Here is a 20013-nt window from a genome sequence, read left to right as displayed (position 1 = left end):
CCCATATATATATATTTGCATAATCAGATTTTTTTATTTTACAGATAGAGGCTAAGTGATGTTCCTGAGGTCACATGGTGAATCTACATTTGATAACTGGTTATTTATTCAGTAGTGGAGAATCTAACAGTACATGTGTTTCCAGAATAGATGAAGAAAAGGAGAGGAGTTTTACCTTGGATTAGTGTACAACATTTTAAAAGGGGAAAACCTACTCATTCAGATTATTGCATAAATCCAAAAATAGTTTTTTTTCCTTCTGCTTGCAAACCAAAGCTATTACTTCAATATAGCAAGTACCAAGTGTCTAAGATAGTTTCCTTAAATGATAAGATTAAAGATGTGGGGGAATAAGGCTAATGAGTTTCACATAAAAACTTTTAGTCTATGTGGAGTCTCCCCAAATGGGAAAAATTTTCTTTTGTCTTAAAAAGAAATATATACTTTTTAAAAACAATAAAATCAGCAAAGAAAAATAAACTTACTCAGATGCCACCAACATGATTAAGTGATAATCAGTATTAATATTTTGAGGCATATTGTTCTGACCTTTTTATTTATGCATTTAGATATATTTTATTGTTTAGTGTTTTTTTTTAACAAAAATGGATTTATTTTACATATGCTCCTTCATTTTTCTTTTTTGCCCTTTGTAGAAGTTTTAAAAGTATAGAAAAGTACAAAAAAAATCCATTTTCCACTATGCAGAACTAATAGTTGGTGTCTCTCTTTTAAGAAAAATTATTCAATTGAGGGAAAATAATACAGTTTCATTATAAAGAATTCAAGCAGTGTACAGTTTTACAAAGGTAAAAGTAAAGAAATCACCTCAAACTCCATCCAGAAATAACCGTCTTTAACATTAGAAAAAACATTATTCAGATCTGTGTGTGTGTGTGTGTGTGTGTGTGTGTGTGTGTGTATGTATGTATGTGTGTACATATAGAAGGATAAGTAAGTAGTTAGATAGGTTGACAAATACTTTTTTTAAGAGAGAGATTATACTATTAGCTGCTTTTTAAAAAAGTATTTAATTTTTCTTGAATTTACTTGAAGGAATTGTTAACTTCAAGAATATCTTTCTTTACCACATGAGATAATATTTTATAAAAGAGTGCTTTAAAGTTTAAAAGGATGAAAAATATTAAGCTGAAGTTAATATCTTCTTTTTAGACTATATTTGATTGGAGATCTTATCTGTTGCCTGATTTGAAAGATGAGCACTTAAGTACTGATATTCTTCTATATCCTCCCCTTCTGATTTTTGTTAGTTATTTTTACATTGTTCAGTTGTATTCAGTATTTACTATCAATCCTTTTACCATGGTTTTTCCATTTCTAAGTTACTTTCAGTTAATTATAGATTGGCTAGATTTTAACCTTTTTTTTTTTTTTTTTTAATAGAAGAGCTCTTGGGTGTTATTTTTTTTTTTGTAGTTCTTTTGTTTAAGAATGTCTGGCTTTTGCCTTTATATTTGAGCTACATCTTGGCTGGGTTTTATGTTCTTGGGTCACACTTTCTTTTCCTTAGAACTTGGTAGACGTTGTCCAGTTGTCTTCTGGCATTGAATGTTGCTGCGGAGAAGTCTGAGGCCAACCTGATTTTTTTTCCCCTCCTTGTAAGTGATTTGCTTTTTCTGTCTGATTGCCTGAAAATTTCTATTTTTATCCTTAAAGTTCAATAGTTTTTAATTAGAATATTTTTTGGTGTTGAGTGTTTTATAGTAAAATTGTCCTGGAATTTTATGTGCTCTTTTTAAAAATCAACTTTATTGAGGTATAATTTACATACAATAAACTGTGCCTGCTTTAAGTATATAGTTCAGTGAGTTTTGACAATGTATATACCTGTGTAACTACCACCACAAACAAGATAAATTATTCTTAGTTGCTCTTTTGATCTGCAAATTCAATTCTTTATTTCAAGGAAATTCTCTTGGGTTATATCTTTGTATATAACTCTTGTCTATTTATTGGTTTCCTACTTCAGAGTTACCAATTATTCTTATGTTGGATTGCATGTCTTCCATATGTTTTAGCTTCCTTCTAGTTACTTTATCTTTTCAACTGCACTTACTGATTATCTCAAGCCTTTTCTCTATGTCAGAAGTTTGATTTCAGCTGTATTAGTGAGAATTCTCAAGATATTTTTGACTTACCAAAAAATGACTTCGGGGGGGGTAGAGTTTGAGCTGAGCAGTGTTGTACCTCTTTTATTCTGTTCCAGAATCATCTTTTTTCCCCCTTTGATTGACAATTTCTGTTTATAGCTTTATGTTCCTTTTATACACATATTCTCTCTCTCTCTCTCTCTCTCTCTCACACACACACACACACACACACACACACACACACACACTTTCTCTCTCTCTCAAACACGTTTCTGCTTTGGGATCAATTTGGAACAAATTCTTTGAGGACGTTTCAGTTGGCCTTAACATATGTCACATATGTACATGTACATGTACATGTACATGTATCTTAGTAGCATTACTCCATTAAGAGCGTTCAGTGGTCTCTCCTCAGTATCCTTATTTCTTGGTAGATTTTGGAAAACCTTTCTGCCTCTTTGCCAATCCCCCCCCACCACCGTTAATTTATACTCTAGTACCTTATTAGGTGCATGGGGGTAATCAGGAGAATTGCTACATCTTAATGAAAATATTCAGTTTCCCTTTTTCTTTGTGGAAAGTGAGAATGTGCTTTAGGATATATGTATTTAACTTTTTCCCAAACCTTTATAAACAAACATAAAATTGGCATGTGTTTATACTTGTGGAATATGGTGAAAGTATGTGGGTAAAATGTAAATGTGAAACAAACGTGAGTCTTGTAAAAACAGCAGTTTCAGGCCTTTTTTTTTTTTTTTGCGGTACGCGGGCCTCTCACTGTTGTGGCCTCTCCCGTTGCGGAGCACAGGCTCTGGACGCGCAGGCTCAGCGGCCATGGCTCACGGGCCCAGCCGCTCAGCAGCATGTGGGATCTTCCCGGACCAGGGCACGAACCCGTGTCCCCTGCATCAGCAGGTGGACTCTCAACCACTGCACCACCAGGGAAGCCCCAGGACTTTTTAATTGACTGTAGTGGACAAAATGATAAACTGAAATTTTGCTTGAACTGAAGACTAAAATTAGGTACTTTTAAACATGGGTTAATTGAAAAACAGAGTTATTCATAAATATGCTCAGACTGGACATTTCTAATTTATGTAAAATTTTAGGGTAGTGTGGAATTTCAAAGGTAGAAGGATCTCAATTTATTATTTATATCATGCATTTTTAAATTGATCAATTCATTGAACTTTACTGAGCACTTTCTATGGTCCAGCCATTGTAGGTACTGGGCATATGTACCTACAATGACAATGTACATACCTGTGTAACTACCACCACAAACAATAAAAGAAAGTCCTTATTCTTACAGAGCTACATTGTAGTAGAATAGATAGACAATAAATAATAAATAAATGTGTAAACATATAACTTAAACTGCAAAGTAGTATATGATTCCTTTGAACCGTCTGAGCTACCTAAATCTAAGAAACACCTAAAAAATAATTTTTATCACTTACGTGTAAGCTGCCTTTCTAGCACGTTTTTTTTTTTTTTTTGGCGATACGCAGGCCTCTCACTGTTGTGGCCTCTCCCATTGTGGAGCACAGGCTCCGGACGCGCAGGCTCAGCGGCCATGGCTCACGGGCTCAGCTGCTCCGCGGCATGTGGGATCTTCCCGGACCGGGGCATGAACCTGTGTCCCCTGCATCGGCAGGCGGACTCTCAACCACTGTGCCACCAGGGAAGCCCTCTAGCACTTTTTTACTTGTGAAATTAATTTCAGAATGATTTTTAGAAAAATAGCAGCAATACTTGACTTGGTTTTAAACTTGCCTGTCTATATGTAAATCCTGGGCAAGCTGCTTGACCTCTCTGGGCTTTAGTGTTCTCATCTGTAAAATGAGATAGTTGGCCTAGTAACATAATTTTAAAACTGTGATTGTCTGTGCCACTCCTTTTCCCCTTCATAATAGTTCAACTTTGGTCTGTTTTATATATTGCAGATACATGGATCTTTTTAAAATTTTCTTTGGAAACAGGTTTTGTACTTTATTTAAAAACAGGTTTGGTTAAGATTTTCTTGGCTGCTGAAAAGAAAACAACTTGAGGTTGTTCAGGTAGAAAGAGTGAATTTTCTGAACAAATTTCCAAATATCTCGTGGAAATTGCAGCCAGGCATTTAAAATTTTTCTCTTTTTAAAGGATATATATGTACTTACTGTTCTAATGTATAACATAAAATAGTAAACACATATAAAATAAAAAGTTTAAAAGGATGTTATGAGAAATATAAATAGACATGCTAATGATTTCTTTTCATACCCCAATTGATTGACTTGTATACTCCCTGGAATTATTACTCCTAATTTTTGGATGTCATTGAAATAGATGATCTACCCAAATCCCTTGCTTGACCTCTCTAGCTTAAGTGATCTTTTCCTTCATCCCACCATGGCCACCCCTTCAAAAATTTAACGTTGTAGACTTTGTCATTATCTTCATTTCTGATCTCAGTTTTAAACCTCTTTCTGATGATTACTTCCTGTCTCTGCCAGCTCACTCTTCTGTTCCTAATTCAACAATTTTCAGATTGCATTGAGATTTGTCTTATCACTTATCTCCTTTTGCCTATGCCGTAATCATTTCCTTGCAAACATTAACTCTCTTGTCCTGTTCTCTGCTTGACCTGTCAGGAGGGCAAGTCTGGTCAAATCCACCTTTCTGCTTATTTTACACTCAGGCCTGAGAATTGCCAGCAACCCAGAAATACTCTCTTGTGAACTCTCATGGATGATTCATTTTTTATTCTCTTTAGACTAGCTTTCCTGCATATATACTAGTCACTTCCCTATGGTTCACAAGTTAATTCTTTCTCTTTGCAAGAAACTGGCTTAATCAAATTGAGCATCTCTTGGACCTTATTCCAAATTCACAGGAGAATGAGACTGGCCCAGTTGAAGGGAGATGTTTATCTTTGGTGCCACAAACTATGGCCAGAGGAGCAAGGTATCATACTATAAGCATCGCTGCTGAGGCCCACCCTTCAGAATGTGTGGATAGTGGAAATAAGGGTGGTGTTACTTGTTTAGAGTTGGAGTGATGAATTGGGCAGACACCTGAAAAAGTAAAAACTGCCTTAGCTAATCAGTCTTTAAAGCATAGAGAAGTTCTTAATCTGTTGTCCATGGATAGACTTCAGAGTCCTAAACACCCTGTTATTTGAAAATTTTTTTGTGTATGTACATATGTGACTTTTAATGGAGACAAGGCCCACAGTTTTTAAATAGTCTCTAAGGGAGCTATGACCTGTATAAAGGACTCTGCTGTAGGGTTTATTTTAGCAATGATCATCTGTGATGCCATGGATCTAGAGATCTTAATAGTGAAAGATGAGGAAAAATAGTTTTTGCTATTATATTTTGAATTCAAGATAATTAAAGAGTGAAGAAAATAACTTTTAATGAAAAGAAATGAGTTTTTCAAAACTTCAGTTTGACAAATGCATGTTGTAAATTAGTATTTTCTCTTTACATATAATTTAGATCAACAGAGAAGAATATTTTTGCCACCTCCACCTGGAATTAGAAAATGCGTCATATCCACCAATATTTCTGCAACATCTTTGACAATAGATGGAATCAGGTATAACTTTAAAATTCCTTTTAAAGCCGAGGAAGCCACTTAGCTAATCATAAAGCATTAAGTTTGTGTCTCTGTGCCCTCCACTAATTCCCTTCTCACTTTTTTAACCTGTAATCACCTATCATATTTTGTAATTATTGATTGCTCTGAATAGGAAATGGAGTAGGAGGTGCACATAGTATTTCTGTTCACACTTTTTTTTTTTTTTTTTTTTTTTTTTTTGCGGTACGCGGGCCTCTCACCATTGTGGCCTCTCCCATTGCGGAGCACAGGCTCCGGACGCGCAGGCTCAGCGGCCATGGCTCACGGGCCCAGCCGCTCCGCGGCATGTGGGATCTTCCCGGACCAGGGCACGAACCCGTGTCCCCTGCATCAGCAGGCGGACTCTCAACTACTGCACCACCAGGGAAGCCTGTTCACACTTTTAAAATACTGGTACTTGGTAACATGTAGCTTTCTCTTCCCAAATTTAAGATTATGTGTGATGTTTCATGGGTTTCTTTAAATGGGAAGCCAAACTTGTTTTTTCTATATTACATTACCAGCAGGTACCTAAGATGATCTGATATTCCCTTCTTACCTGTCAGCTCCACTTCACATAGTAAGCTTTGTATATCCAAGTGTTTATCTGGAGGTAATGTTGCTTGCTTTTCACCCTTCTGTGAAATGGACTTTTATTTTTCAATGTAATCAGTGATGCCATCAAATTTTGGAGTAAATTTTGTAATGAAACACTTATCAGTCTAAGTCTAGACTGATAGCTAATGTGAAGTTCTTTCAGACTGTTGAACCACATTCCTTCTCGATATTTATCTTTTACCCAATATATTTTATGTCCTTAACTAAGTCTGCCTCTGCCACAGGAAGGCTGGACCTGACCCAGAGATCCTGTATGTTTCTTTTGGGTAAAATGATCATCCAGATCTAAGAGGAAGTTTAATTTCCTCTGCTTTTCTCTTTGCTTTAAAAATAATGGTTTCATTAAGGGCTTAGGTAAGCAGCTGTCTTGAGTAAATTAAGCTCTGCCATTTTCTGTTTCCAGCAAAGGCAAAAGTCATTAAATAGCATGTTTCAGAATGTTCCCTAAGTGAATGATAGACTTAATACTGTTCCTAACTTAGTTTTTTACCTGACTTATTCTCCGTTTAGTTGGCTTAAAGTGGCATAGTTAAAGGCTAACTGGAATTAGGTTCTGAACCTGTTAGAATGGTTTAGAGCTGATTTTCAAGTTTATTTTTTTAATGGGAGAACATAAAATTAACATTGAAAAGTGAATAATTAAGTAGTATTTATTACATACATAATGTTGTGCAACTACTACCTTTATCTAGTTCTAAAACATTTCATCACCCCCAAATAAACACCTGTACACTTTAAGGGGTTGCTCCCCATTTGCGCCTCCACCCCAGCCCCTGGCGACCACCCCTTTCTGTTTCTATGGATATCCTATTCTAGGTATCTCATATAAATGGAATCATACAATGTGTTACCTTTTGTGCCTGGTTTCTTCCACTCAGCATGTTTTTTGAGGTTCATCCATGTTGTAGCATGTATCAGTACTTCATTCCTTTCTGTGGCTGAATAATATTCTGTTGTATTTGTATACCATAATTTGTTCATCCTTTCGTCCCTTAATGGTTAATGGACATTTAGGCTGTTTCTACCTTTTGGCTCTTATAGTCCTCCTACAGTGCTACTATGAACATATGGCTACAAGTATTTGTTGAGTACTTGTTTTCAGTTCTTTTGAAAATTTCAGCCTAGGAATGGAACTTCTGGGTCATATGGTAATTCTATGTTTAATGTTTTGAGGACGCTTCAAACCATTTTCCACACTGGCTGAACCATTTTACGTTTCCAGTAGCAGTGTATGGGGTTTCCAATTTCTTGACTTTCAAGTTTTACACTTAAAAGTTGTTACGTAGTTGTTCGTTTGGTAGAAAAGGAGTACCCAAAGTGGTTAAAAATTAACAAGTCTTTCCTTATTTTATAGAAACTTACCTTTTTTTCATTGTACTTAGATATGTGGTAGACGGTGGCTTCGTGAAGCAGTTAAATCACAATCCCAGACTAGGATTGGACATCCTAGAGGTGGTTCCGATTTCAAAGTAAGTCTCTGTGTTAAGCCTTTTTGTTCAAAGGACAGTTGATTAGATAATTTCTGATTGGTTTGGGGAAGGAAGTGAATTACTTAGAAAAATCACAGAACATTTTGGGGACTTTGTTTTTTGTTTGTTTGTTTTTTCTTCTAAAGGAGTGAGGCCTTACAGCGAAGTGGCCGAGCTGGCAGGACTTCCTCAGGAAAATGCTTTCGCATCTATAGTAAAGATTTTTGGAACCAGTGTATGCCTGACCATGTGATCCCTGAGATTAAGAGAACTAGTTTGACATCCGTAGTTCTGACCTTAAAGTGCCTTGCCATACACGACGTAATAAGGTATGTAGACAACTTGAAAAAAAGAAAAATTTGTTAGGGAGTAAGGTTATTCCTCAGAAATTTTTTTGAAGTATTTGACTCGTATGTCCCTACGTTTCAAGGTTCAGCTAAACCCAAATACAGGGCTTCTTTGCATTGCTTTACTGGGATTTGATCCCTTGCTCGTATTCTAACCTTGGCTTAATGGAGTTTTCATGCTGATGTTTATTTGGATAATTTAATGACCACTGTTTATCTGTAATGAAAGGTGTACAGTGACCCTAATGCCACTCAGAAAGTGTTGTTTTTTTTTTTTTTTGGTAGCATCTTTTGTATGGCCAGCATGGTACCAAGTACGATGAGAGACAGAATAATACTCTTTAGTAGGTTTTTGCTTTCACTAAGCTTAAATTATAATGGGGAAACGAGATTCGACACGAAGCAAAAAATAGAACAACTGTTAAATTAGTTAAATGTTAAAGAATATAATTAGTATAGGACAGAATATTGTAGGGGCTTGAAATTTCATATTATGAAATTTATGGTAGAAGAAATAATGAAAGCAAGTATTATCTTGGTTTTAATTTTGGTCTTAATTGGAAATGTTAAAGTGTGAGGAACGTTGAGAGAAGGTGACCATGCCTTCTTTAAATGCATAATAAGAAAGGAAGTAATTACTAGGTGCATCCAAATATGTATTGTATACTCTTAGAAAGCCATCTAAGATTTTTTTATAGTTATTATCATAAGACTAGAGGTTTTCTTCTTTTTTTAAAATTTATTTATTTTGGCTGCGCCGGGTCTTTGTTGCGGCATGTTTAGTTGCGACATGCGGGATATTTTTTTAGTTGCAGCATGTGGGATTCTTAGTTGCAGCATGTGGACTCTTAGTTGCGGCATGCATGCAGGAACTAGTTCCCCAGCCAGGGATTGAACCCGGGCCCCCTGCATTGGGAGTGTGGCGTCTTACCTACTGGACCACCAGGGAAATCCCGAGACTAGAGATTTTCTAGATGAGAATATAAATCCTAGAAAGAGGAAAGCAAATATGTAAAATTCTAACTGATATCATAAATAATACTAATGAGAAAGAAAAGCCATTTAAAGAAATCTAAATGGCCAAACAGATGAACCCATATTTAAAAATATTATTTATAAAGGCTAACAGCAGCATATAATCAAGAATAAATATATATTAGAAAAATAGGAACAATAATTACTCAATATCATCTGCACTGAGGTTTTTTTTTTTGCGGTACACGGGCCTCTCACCGTTGTGGCCTCTCCCGTTGCGGAGCACAGGCTCTGGACGCGCAGGCTTAGCGGCCATGGCTCACGGGCCTAGCCGCTCCATGGCATATGGGATCTTCCCGGACTGGGGCACGAACCCATGTCTCCTGCATCGGCAGGCGGATTCTCAACCACTGCGCCACCAGGGAAGCCCTGCATGAGTTATTTTTTCATCTTAAGTTTTAAGACTTAGAATGTAATGAAAGTTCTTAAAATGCTAGAGACCAGAAAAAAAAAAAAAAAGACTTCTCTCCCCCACCCCCCCTTTTTTTCTCCCAGTTTTATTGAGATATAATTGATATACAGCACTGTATAAGTTTAAGGAGTACAGCATAATGACTTACATACATCATGAAATGATTACCACAATAAGTGTAATGAACATCATCTCATACAGATAAAATATTAAAGAAATAGGAAAAAATTTTTTACCTCATGATGAGAATTCTTAGGATTTACTCTCGTAACAGCTTTCGTATATAACATACAGCAGTGATAATTATATTTATCATGTTGTGTCTCCCTGCTCTTTTTAAGATGTGTGCAGAATATGGGCAGGTACAACCAGAATTTGGAATAGGTGGTATAGTATTCATAGGTGACAGAAAGAAAATGGAACTTTTCAGTTATTATTTTGCCTCCCCCTTTCTCCTCCGTTAGGAATGATTTTAAAACTGAAAAGATAAGAACAAGTCTAGATAAGAAGGAATTAATGACCAATATCGATTAGGAAATAATGAGAGAAAATCTAATGACCATAAATGAGTTTGTATTGTGGCTTTAGACATTATTTCCATGGTACCAGAAGAACTTGCAGATATAATGTCAGAGATATCGTGGGGCGTCTCTGAGAAATTATGCAGAACAGGTTACCAGAAAATTGTGAGAAACTCAAAAATCAATTTTCCATTTAAGAAGAGGGCAGGTTATAGAAACAACTGCCCAGTAAGCTTGACATGATTCTTAGCAAATTCTAGCATAGATTATTGGAAAATGGTTTAAGAGAATATAATATATTTTTTAAAATATTTATTTATTTATTTGGCTGTGTTGGGTCTTTGTTGCAGCAAGTGGGATCTTTCCTTGTAGTGTGTGGGCTTCTCTCTAGTCGTGGAGCGGGCTCTAGAGCGTGTGAGCCCTGTAGTTTGCAGCACGCGGGCTCTAGTTGAGGTGCGCGAGCTCAGTAGTTGTGGTGCACAGGCTTAGTTGCCCCGCGGCATGTGGGATCTTAGTTCCCTGAGCAGGGATCAAACCGTGTCCCTTGCATTGGAAGGCGGATTCTCTACCACTGGACCACCAGGGAAGTCCCTAAGAGAATACAATGTTGATTTGTAATCATCAATGTGAATCAAAATGGTTCACAAAGAATATGTTATCATAAACCATTTTCTTTTCAGTTTGAAGGCAGGACCATCCACTTAATGGATGCACCACAAGGATTTATTGATTGATAACCTAATGTCTCTTGTTTTCAACACAATATTTAACAAGATTACATTGACGTATTTGTGAATAAGATGTGACAGTACTGCTGAATTAGGGTATATTTGCCAAATAGCCGAATCCAGAAAGTACTGATTAATTGCTCACCAAGCCTTGATGAAGGTTTTACTGGTAGTATGCTGAATTTCACTCTTTCCTGATAAGCAGTTTTTTGTTTTTTTTGTTTTTTTGTTTTTTTTTGCGGTACGCGGGCCTCTCACTGTTGTGGCCTCTCCCGTTGCGGAGCGCAGGCTCAGCGGCCATGGCTCACGGGCCCAGCCGCTCCACGGCATGTGGGATCTTCCCGGATCGGGGCATGAACCCGTGTCCCCTGCATCGGCAGGCGAAGTCTCAACCACTGCGCCACCAGGGAAGCCCTGATAAGCAGTTTTAATGAAAATATTAAATAAAGATATTGAAGTCATGATTACCAGATTTTTGGAAAATATCTTCATTTCTAATGGGTAGATGATTAAAACCAAGATTTAGAATGGTCTCAGTAGGCCAGAACCTTGGGCAAAAATCAACAAGGTAAAAGTCTGAAGGGGTACACCTTAAATCTTACGTTTTGGTTGCACATTAAAGAAATTCAGTGCGGAAAAGATCTGAAATTATCAGATCACCACAAACTTAATATGAGCTTGCAATTATTACTATGTTTAAAGAACAATTTTAAAAATTCCACTGGCATAGACTTTGGTTATATTAATAAACCACAGTGTCCAGGTGATTGGGAATTATAGCATTCCTGTTCTGTGTTGGTCACTGTACATTTGGAGTTCAATTTTGCATGTCATCGAGTTTTATCAGGAGTTTGACGAACTAGATTGTTTCTAAAAAATGCTAAATATGGTTGGTGGGTCTCTTAGAAACCAAGTAATACAAGGAGAGTTTGACAGAATTGGTAATTGGTATAATCAAGGGAGTGAAATAATTGTAGTTTTTACAAATCTAAAATGGCTCTTATCTAGAAGAGGAAGCTGACTAGTCTGGTATTGCTCTAGGATAGGAGTCGTAAAATATGGTCTAGGCTCACTGACTGTTTTTGTAAATAAAATTTTATTGGAACACAGCCACGCCCATTCATTAATGTATGGCTGCTTTTGCTTCAGCAGCAGAGTTGAGTAATTGTGACAGCGACCATATGGCCTGTAAAACCTAAAATATTTACTATCTGGCCTTCTTTAGAAAGTGCTTGCCAACTCTTGCTCTAGCAGATACCAGGACTTGTTGGTACAAGTTGTAGGAAAGCTGACGGTAGAACAGTCTACCAGATTTTTGTTTATAAATAGAGTTGTCAATCCTCGAATGGACTTTTGTGTAAGGTATTAGACCTTTTGTCCTCTGTTGGACCTTTTTCAAGGTGGGAAATTGGAGTAGATGATTTAGCATCTCAAAACTAACGGTGGAAAAAAAAAATCCAGTGCAGAATAATATTAAGTGATTATTGTTCCTGGGGTGGGGGGATATATATTCACACTTGGTTATATGCCACTCTGCTGTCCTTTGTGAATATTATTTTTTTCCATATTTAAAGAAATATTTATTTTCAAGTGTGAAATAGATCCATGTTCTAGAGGCATCTGAATAGTCGTACTGTACTTTGTGAATATTGTTAATTGTCTTATGTTTATAAATGATATTATGGTATGTAAGAGAATGTCCTTATTTTCAGGGGATGTACTCTGAAATATTTTGGGGGTAAATTGGCATTACATTTGCAACCTGTTTGCAGGTAGTTCAGGAGAAAATAAGTACATACACATCCATACATACAATAAAGTAAATTGGTTAAATTAATTTAAGATATTTATCATTTCATTAAAAACCATTTTGAGGTACTATTAAATAATTTGTAATTTTTCGCCACTTTCAGTTAATTTTCCTTCACTGTTTTATAAAATTGTAATAAAAATTATAGATTACAGAACAGAGTAGACTTGATATTGGCTATGAAGAATGGGGAAGGGTTAAGATAAGTAGAGAGGAATGGTGAGAGTGTTCCAGCTAAGGGGGAATCAAAAAGAAGGGCTTTTTTTTTTTTTTTTTTGCGGTACACGGGCCTCCCACTGTTGTGGCCTCTCCCGTTGTGGAGCACTGGCTTCGGACATGCAGGCTCAGCGGCCATGGCTCATGGGCCCAGCCGCTCCGCGGCATGTGAGATCTTCCCGGACCGGGGCACGAACCCACGTCCCCTGCATCAGCAGGCGGACTCTCAACCACTGAGCCACCAGGGAAGCCCAAGAAGGGCTTCTTGAATTAAATAGAAGAGTGTGATTCAGAAAAAAAATTTCCTCCTTTGCTGAATGCTGATCACAATCATAGAATGCTTTGAAAAAAAAAAAAAAGACAGAGAAAAGAAAGACTTGAAAAACAGAAGTAAAACCTTTTAAAGGAATTTTCAAATCTGTATAAAATCTTGCCATGTTCAAGGAATGGAATCTCATTTTATGTCTCATTTAAACACACAGGTTTCCCTATTTGGATCCACCTAATGAGAGACTTATTTTGGAAGCTCTTAAACAACTCTACCAGTGTGATGCTATTGACAGGTAAAAAACAAACAAAAAACGAAAACAAAACCAACCACAGTAGATATTAATCTCTTTTTAAAATAGGGTTCTTTTTTTTTTTTTTTTTTTTTTTTTGTGGTACGCGGGCCTCTCACTGTTGTGGCCTCTCCCGTTGCAGAGCACAGGCTCTGACACGCAGGCTCAGTGGCCATGGCTCATGGGCCTAGCCGCTCCGCGGCATGTGGGATCTTCCTGGACCGGGACACGAACCTGTATCCCCTGCATTGGCAGGCGGACTCTCAACCGCTGCGCTACCAGGGAAGCCCTGGGTTCTTTTTTTTAAATTACTTATTTTTTATTTATTTATGTTTGGCTGCATTGGGTCTTCGTTGCTTCGCACAGGCTTTCTCTAGTTGTGGCGAGGTGGGGCTATTGTGATGCATGGGCCCCTCATTGCGGTGGCTTCTTCTGTTGCAGAGCACGGGCTCTAGGCACGTGGGCTTCATTAGTTGTGGCACACGGGCTCAGTAGTTGTGGCTCGTAGGCTCTAGAGTGAAGGCTCAGTAGTTGTGGCACACAGGCTCAGCTGCTCCGCGGCACGTGGGATCCTCCCAGACCAGGGCTCGAACCTGTGTCCCCTGCACTGGCAGGCGGATTCCCAACCACTGTGCCACCAGGGAAGCCCTAAAATAGGGTTCTTAATACTTTCCTTTATCATTAGTAAGTGATTTGTTTGAATTGAATGGATTGTTTTCCCTGAAATTAAAAGTTGTCCTCAATCTTTCTTCACCACAGTTCTGAAATTGTACCATAAAACTGTTTTGTTTAGTATTGATATTATTTAACAAGTAATTTCTTTCTTTTTTTTTTTTTTTTTTTTTTGTACTTTCTGACTGCTTTCATCCAATTCTCCCTCCCTTCTCACCCACTCTGGTAACTACAAATCTGATCTCTTTTTCTATAAGTTTGTATGTTTGTTTGCTTTTGAAGTATAATTGACCTACAACACTATGTTTTTCCCTAACAAGTAATTTCTGAGTACCACTTCAGTGCCAGGCATTATGCTGGGTACATCAAAATGATGAGACCCAGAGTCCTTGTTCTCATGATTGTGTGATAGGAAAAGATGTGGTAATTATCACTGTCTCATTTCTTTAAGGACATTTTCCGTGCTTCTGTAGCATTGTGTGTCTTTTATTATACTACTTTATTCTGCCTCATTGTTTAGTTTTTTGGATATATAGGCCCTTGAGAGCAAGGAATTTATCATCTTTATATTTCTCTTATCAATGAACACAGTGTATCATATTTCTTATCTTGAATTGAATTTCTGGAGGTAATTTAAAGTAATCTAAATTATATCTGACTTATTCTGAATGATAAACATTTCCTTTGTACTCTCCCAAGGTAGAAAGACTTAAAAACTTTTTCTTTCCATTAAGGAGTGGCCATGTGACCAGATTGGGTTTGTCTATGGTAGAATTTCCTCTCCCTCCACATCTGACATGTGCAGTAATAAAGGCTGCTTCTCTGGACTGTGAAGACCTATTACTTCCAATAGCAGCAATGCTGTCTGTGGAAAATGTCTTCATTAGACCTGGTAAGAAGTTTATTGATGAGTTTTCTTTTCTAATTAATAGATTTTATTTTTTAGAGCAGTTTTAGCTTTCTAGAAAAAATGAGGGAAAGTACAAACACAGAGTTTTCCCTATTATTAACATCTTTCATTAGTGTGGTACCTTCATTACAATTAATGAGCCAATATTGATACATTATTATTAACTAAGGGATCACTGTTTGTATTGTGAATTCTGTGGGTTTTGACAAATCTGTAATGACACATACTCACCATCAGAATATTGTGCAGAATAGTTTCACTGCCCTAAACGTTTCCCATGTTCCACTTAGTCATTCCTACATCCCTTCCCCCAAACCCTTAGCAACCACTGATCTTTTTACTGTCTTCATAGTTGTGCCTTTTCCAGAATGCCATATAATTGGAATCATACAATATGTAGCCTTTTCAGATTGACTTCCTTAACTTAGCAATGTGCTTTTACGGTTCCTCTATGTCCTTTTTTTTTTTTTTTTTTTTTGGAGTATGGTTGCTTTACAACGTTGTGTTAGCATCCACTGCACAACAAAATGAATCAGCCATACACATACAGATATCCCCTCCATTTTGGACTTCCCTCCCATTTAGGTTACCACAGTGCATTAGGTAGAGTTCCCTGTGCTATATAGTATGTTCCCATCAGTTGTCTATTTTATACATAGTATTGAAAATGTATATGTGTCAATCCCAGTCTCACAATTCCTCCCACCCCACCCCTTTCCCCTTTGGTATCCATACATTTGTTCTCTACGTCTGTCTCTATTTCTGCTTTGCAAATAAGATCATCTATACCATTTTTCTAGATTCCACATATATGTGTTATTATATGATATTTGCTTTTCTCTTTCTGACTTACTTCACTCTGTATGACACTCTCTAGGTCCATCCACATCTCTACAAATGACCCAGTTTCATTCCCTTTTATGGCTGAGTAATATTCCATTGTATATATGTACCATCCTCCATGTCTTTCTGTGGCATGATAGCTCATTTCTTTTTATTGCTGAATAAAATTCCATTGTGTGCAATTTGTTTATCCATTCAGATATTGAAGAACATCTTGGTTGCTTTCAAGTCTTGGCAGTTATGGATAAAGCTGCTCTAAACATTTGTGAACATGTTTTTGTGTGAACATCGATTGTCAACTCATTGCCAAACTGTATGATAAGAATATGTTTAGATTTGTGAGAAACTGCCCAACTATCTTCCGAAGTGTCTGCACCATTTTGCATTCCCACCAGCAATGAGCCTGAGATTCCTGTTGCTCCACATCCTCAACAGCTTTCAGTGTTGGCAGTGTTTTGGGTTTTGGCTATTCTCATAGGTGTGTAGTGGTATTTCATTGTTGTTTTAATTTGCAGATCCCTGATAACATATGATGTTAACTGTCTTTTCATATGCTCATTTGCCATTTGTGTATCTCCTTTGGTGAGGTGTCTGTTCCAGCCTTTTTTAATCAGGTTATTTGTTTTCTTATTGTTGAGTTTTAAGAGTTCATTGTATGTTTTGGATAACAGTTCTTTATCAGAAATGTCTTTTGCAAATATTTTTTCCCAGTCTGTGACTTGTTTTCTCATTCTCTTGACATTGTCTTTCACAGAGCAAAAGTTTTTAATTTTAATGAAGTCCAGCTTATCAATTATTTCTTTGATGGGTCATGCCTTTGTGTTATATCTGAAAAGTCATCACCATACCCAAGTTCATCTAGATTTTCTCCTATGTCATCTTGTAGGAGTTGATGTCCTTTTGTTCCAGCCCCATTTATTCAAGACTCCTTTCTCCATTGTAATTCCTTTGCTCCTTTGTCAGAGTTAATTTGGTTGAATTTGTGTGGATCTATTTCTGGGCCTTGTATTCTGTTCCATTGATCTGTTTTCCTATTCTTCTGTCTGTACCACACTTTCTTGATTATTGAAGCTTTATAATAACTCTTGAACCTGGATAGAATCATTTATCCAGCTTTTCTCTTTCCCTTCAGTATTGTTTTGACTATTCTGGGTCTTTTCCCTTTCTATATAAACTTTAAACCCAGTTTGTTGATATCCACAAAATAACTTTCTGAGACTTTAATTGAGATTATATATTTTTTAATAAGATTTTTTAAATATTTATTTTATTTATTATTTATTTTTGGCTGCGTTGGGTCTTCGTTGCTATGCACGGGCTTTCTCTAGTTGTAGTGAGCAGGGGCTACTCCTTGTTGCGGTGCGTGGGCTTCTCATTGCGGTGGCTTCTCTTGTTGTGGAGCACGGGCTCTAGGCACGCGGGCTTCAGTAGTTTTGGCACGAGGGCTCAGTAGTTGTGGCTCACAGGCTCTAGAGCGCAGGCTCAGAGTTGTGGCACACAGGCTTAGTTGTTCTGCGGCATGTGGTGTCTTCCTGGACCAGGGCTCGAACCCGTGTCCCCTGCATTGGCAGGCAGATTCTTAACCACTGCACCACCAGGGAAGCCCCTAATTGAGATTATATTGACTCTATAGCTCAAATGGGAAAGAAGTGACATCTTGACAGTATTGTCTTCCTATCCATGTACAAGGAATATCTGTTTATTTAGATCCCCAGTAATTCACTGAACATTTTTTTGATTACCATATAACTAGCCCTACGAAAGATGAAACTGAAGATAAACAATTTTTTTCATTTTGTTATTCTTTAACTTAGTTTTTTGAAATAGGGAGTATATAACGTTCCTGGCTGAAAGTTAATTTCCTTTCACTGGTAAAGGAAGATAGTATGGTGAACCTTTGCCCTGTTATAATACATTAGTAATATATTAACCTTTTTTTTTTTCTACAATCAAAAAAAAAAGGTAGGTCAGCCCTTGTACACTTAGAGAATTGTTTTGAAGTTTCCATGTCTTTAGCCTTCTGCTTCTTTCCTTTCTTAGTGTGTCAGTACAGGGTACAACTTGGTTCATCACACGTGAGCTTTGCTTTCTTCTAGTGCGTGGTGGGGAGGGTTGGGGGGGTGGTTCACAATTTTTTTTTTCCAAAGAGCTTCTGAGTAGATAGTATATCTTACCTGCAACCAATACTAACAATAGTGTGCTATCTCACTGGCCAAATCCCTTTATGATTGTGAGTGTTGGGTCCAGATTGGTTTATTATTGTGATGGTTATAATGGAAGATATGTTTCTCTATAAAAATACTCTGTAGTTTAATTAGTGTGCTACCTATCCCAAATAGATTGCAGTGTAGTTTTTAAGTGTCAGAATTTTGATTCTAGTAGTACCCTAATTGCAGGGGTTTTTTTTTTTTCTAGTATAATACTATATGCAGTAAATAAGGTTGGCTGGCTTTCATTAGGTAGTATCAAAGCTAAAAATACTATTTAAAAAAACTATTACAGAGTATTGAAATGGGGGTCAAGAGCTCAGGATTCTAACCTGACTCACTGCTACCTAATTATCTGACTGTTGGCCTAGTTTTTCTGGACTTCATTTGTAAAACCAGGGAGCTGGATTAAGGTGATCCAACTCCAACAGTCTTGTAATGCCAGAAAAAAGGAAATGTTTTTCCTTGTTGGAATATTGAAATAGATGAAACTAGTCTGGTGTTACATTTTTTTGTGTGTGTGGAGGTGGGGTATAACATTTTATTGTAATACAATTTCAAACTTACAGAAATGTTGAAAGAGTAGTAAAAGAATTTTTTTTTAACTTTCATCTAGTTTCAGCAGTTTTTAACGTTCTCCTGCATTTGCTTTATAATTCTCTCTGTGCATGTATACATATACGTATTTATTTATTTTTTATTTTTTATTTTTTGGCTGCGTTGCTGTGTGTGGGCTTTCTCTAGTTTTGGTGAGCGGGGGCTACTCTTTGTTGAGGTGCGTGGGCTTCTCATTGCTGTGGCTCCTCTTGTTGTGGAGCACGGGCTTTGGCGTGTGGGCTACAGTAGTTGCAGCATGCAGGCTCAGTAGTTGCGGCACATGCACCCTAGAGCACACGGGCTTCAGTAGTTGTGGCCTGTGGGCTCTAGAGTGCAGGCTCAGTAGTTGTGGCTCATGGGCCTAGCTGCTCCGAGGCATGTGGAATCTTCCTGGACCAGGGATTGAACCCACGTCCCCCTCACTGGCAGGCAGACTCTTAACCACTGCACCACCAGGGAAGTCCCTACATATATGTATTTATAAATACGCACTTTATTTCTTTTTCTGAATCATTTGAGAGTAAATTGGAAACATTGTGCTCCCTTACCACAAAACATTTACATGTACGTTTACCAAGAACATGGGCAATCTCTTACTTAACCATAGTACATTTATCAAAATTAGGAAAGTTAACTGATACAATGCTGTTATCTAGTCCAGAGTCCATATTCAAATTGTCCATTGTCCCTAGAGTATACAGAAGTAGTTTCAGAATTGCTAAGCTATACCACTGTGAAAGGCAGTCCTGTATAAGTAGAGTTCAGTATTTGCTTATAGTTGTGTTTTGTTTTTTTTTGAGGCAAAATCTACATGTAGTGAAGAGTATAAATCCTAAGTGTATAATTCAGTGAATTTTGTGAAATAAATTTACCAATGTACCCTACACGCCTATCAAGATATAGAACAGTTTTATCACTCCAGAAAATTCTCTCAGTGCCCGTTCCCAGATTCCATCCTACCTCCCCCCAGCAAGCCACTTTTCTGACTTTTTTCAGGTTAGTTTTGCCCCTTCTGAAACGTCACATAAATAGAATTATACAGTACGTGCTTTTTGTGTTTGGCTTCTTTTGGTCAACATATTGTATGTGAGATTCATACATGTTCTTGTATGTATCAGTGCTTTGTTCTTTTTATTGTTGAGTAGTATCCTGTTGTATACTACAATTAGTTTATCCATTATCCTATTGATGGACATTTGAATTGTTTCTTGTTTGACGCCATTTATAAATACAGCTATTTTGAAAATTCTTGTGCAAGTCTTTTGTAGATATATATTTTTATTTTTCTGAGATAAATACCTGGGAGAAAAATAGCTGCATTATTGAGTTTAACTCTAAGAAATTGCCAAAT

The 20013-nt window shown here is 37.1% G+C and overlaps 1 protein-coding gene across 1 annotated transcript in view; it reads left to right on the top strand.

Annotated features, from left to right (window-relative positions):
* Window positions 1-20013, top strand: part of DHX40 (DEAH-box helicase 40) — a 53015-nt gene that overhangs the window by 9713 nt on the left and 23289 nt on the right. Inside the window, exons 8-12 of the mRNA XM_059997848.1 lie at window positions 5597-5696; window positions 7718-7804; window positions 7951-8133; window positions 13356-13436; window positions 14840-14997. Coding sequence (XP_059853831.1) covers window positions 5597-5696; window positions 7718-7804; window positions 7951-8133; window positions 13356-13436; window positions 14840-14997 — 609 coding nt within the window. The remainder of the gene's footprint in view (window positions 1-5596; window positions 5697-7717; window positions 7805-7950; window positions 8134-13355; window positions 13437-14839; window positions 14998-20013) is intronic.

Source organism: Delphinus delphis, chromosome 19 (assembly GCF_949987515.2).
Source record: "Delphinus delphis chromosome 19, mDelDel1.2, whole genome shotgun sequence".
Taxonomy (NCBI): Eukaryota; Metazoa; Chordata; class Mammalia; order Artiodactyla; family Delphinidae; genus Delphinus; species Delphinus delphis.
The sequence above is the reverse complement of the archived record's forward strand: the minus strand, read 5'-3'. Positions and strand labels throughout refer to the sequence as shown.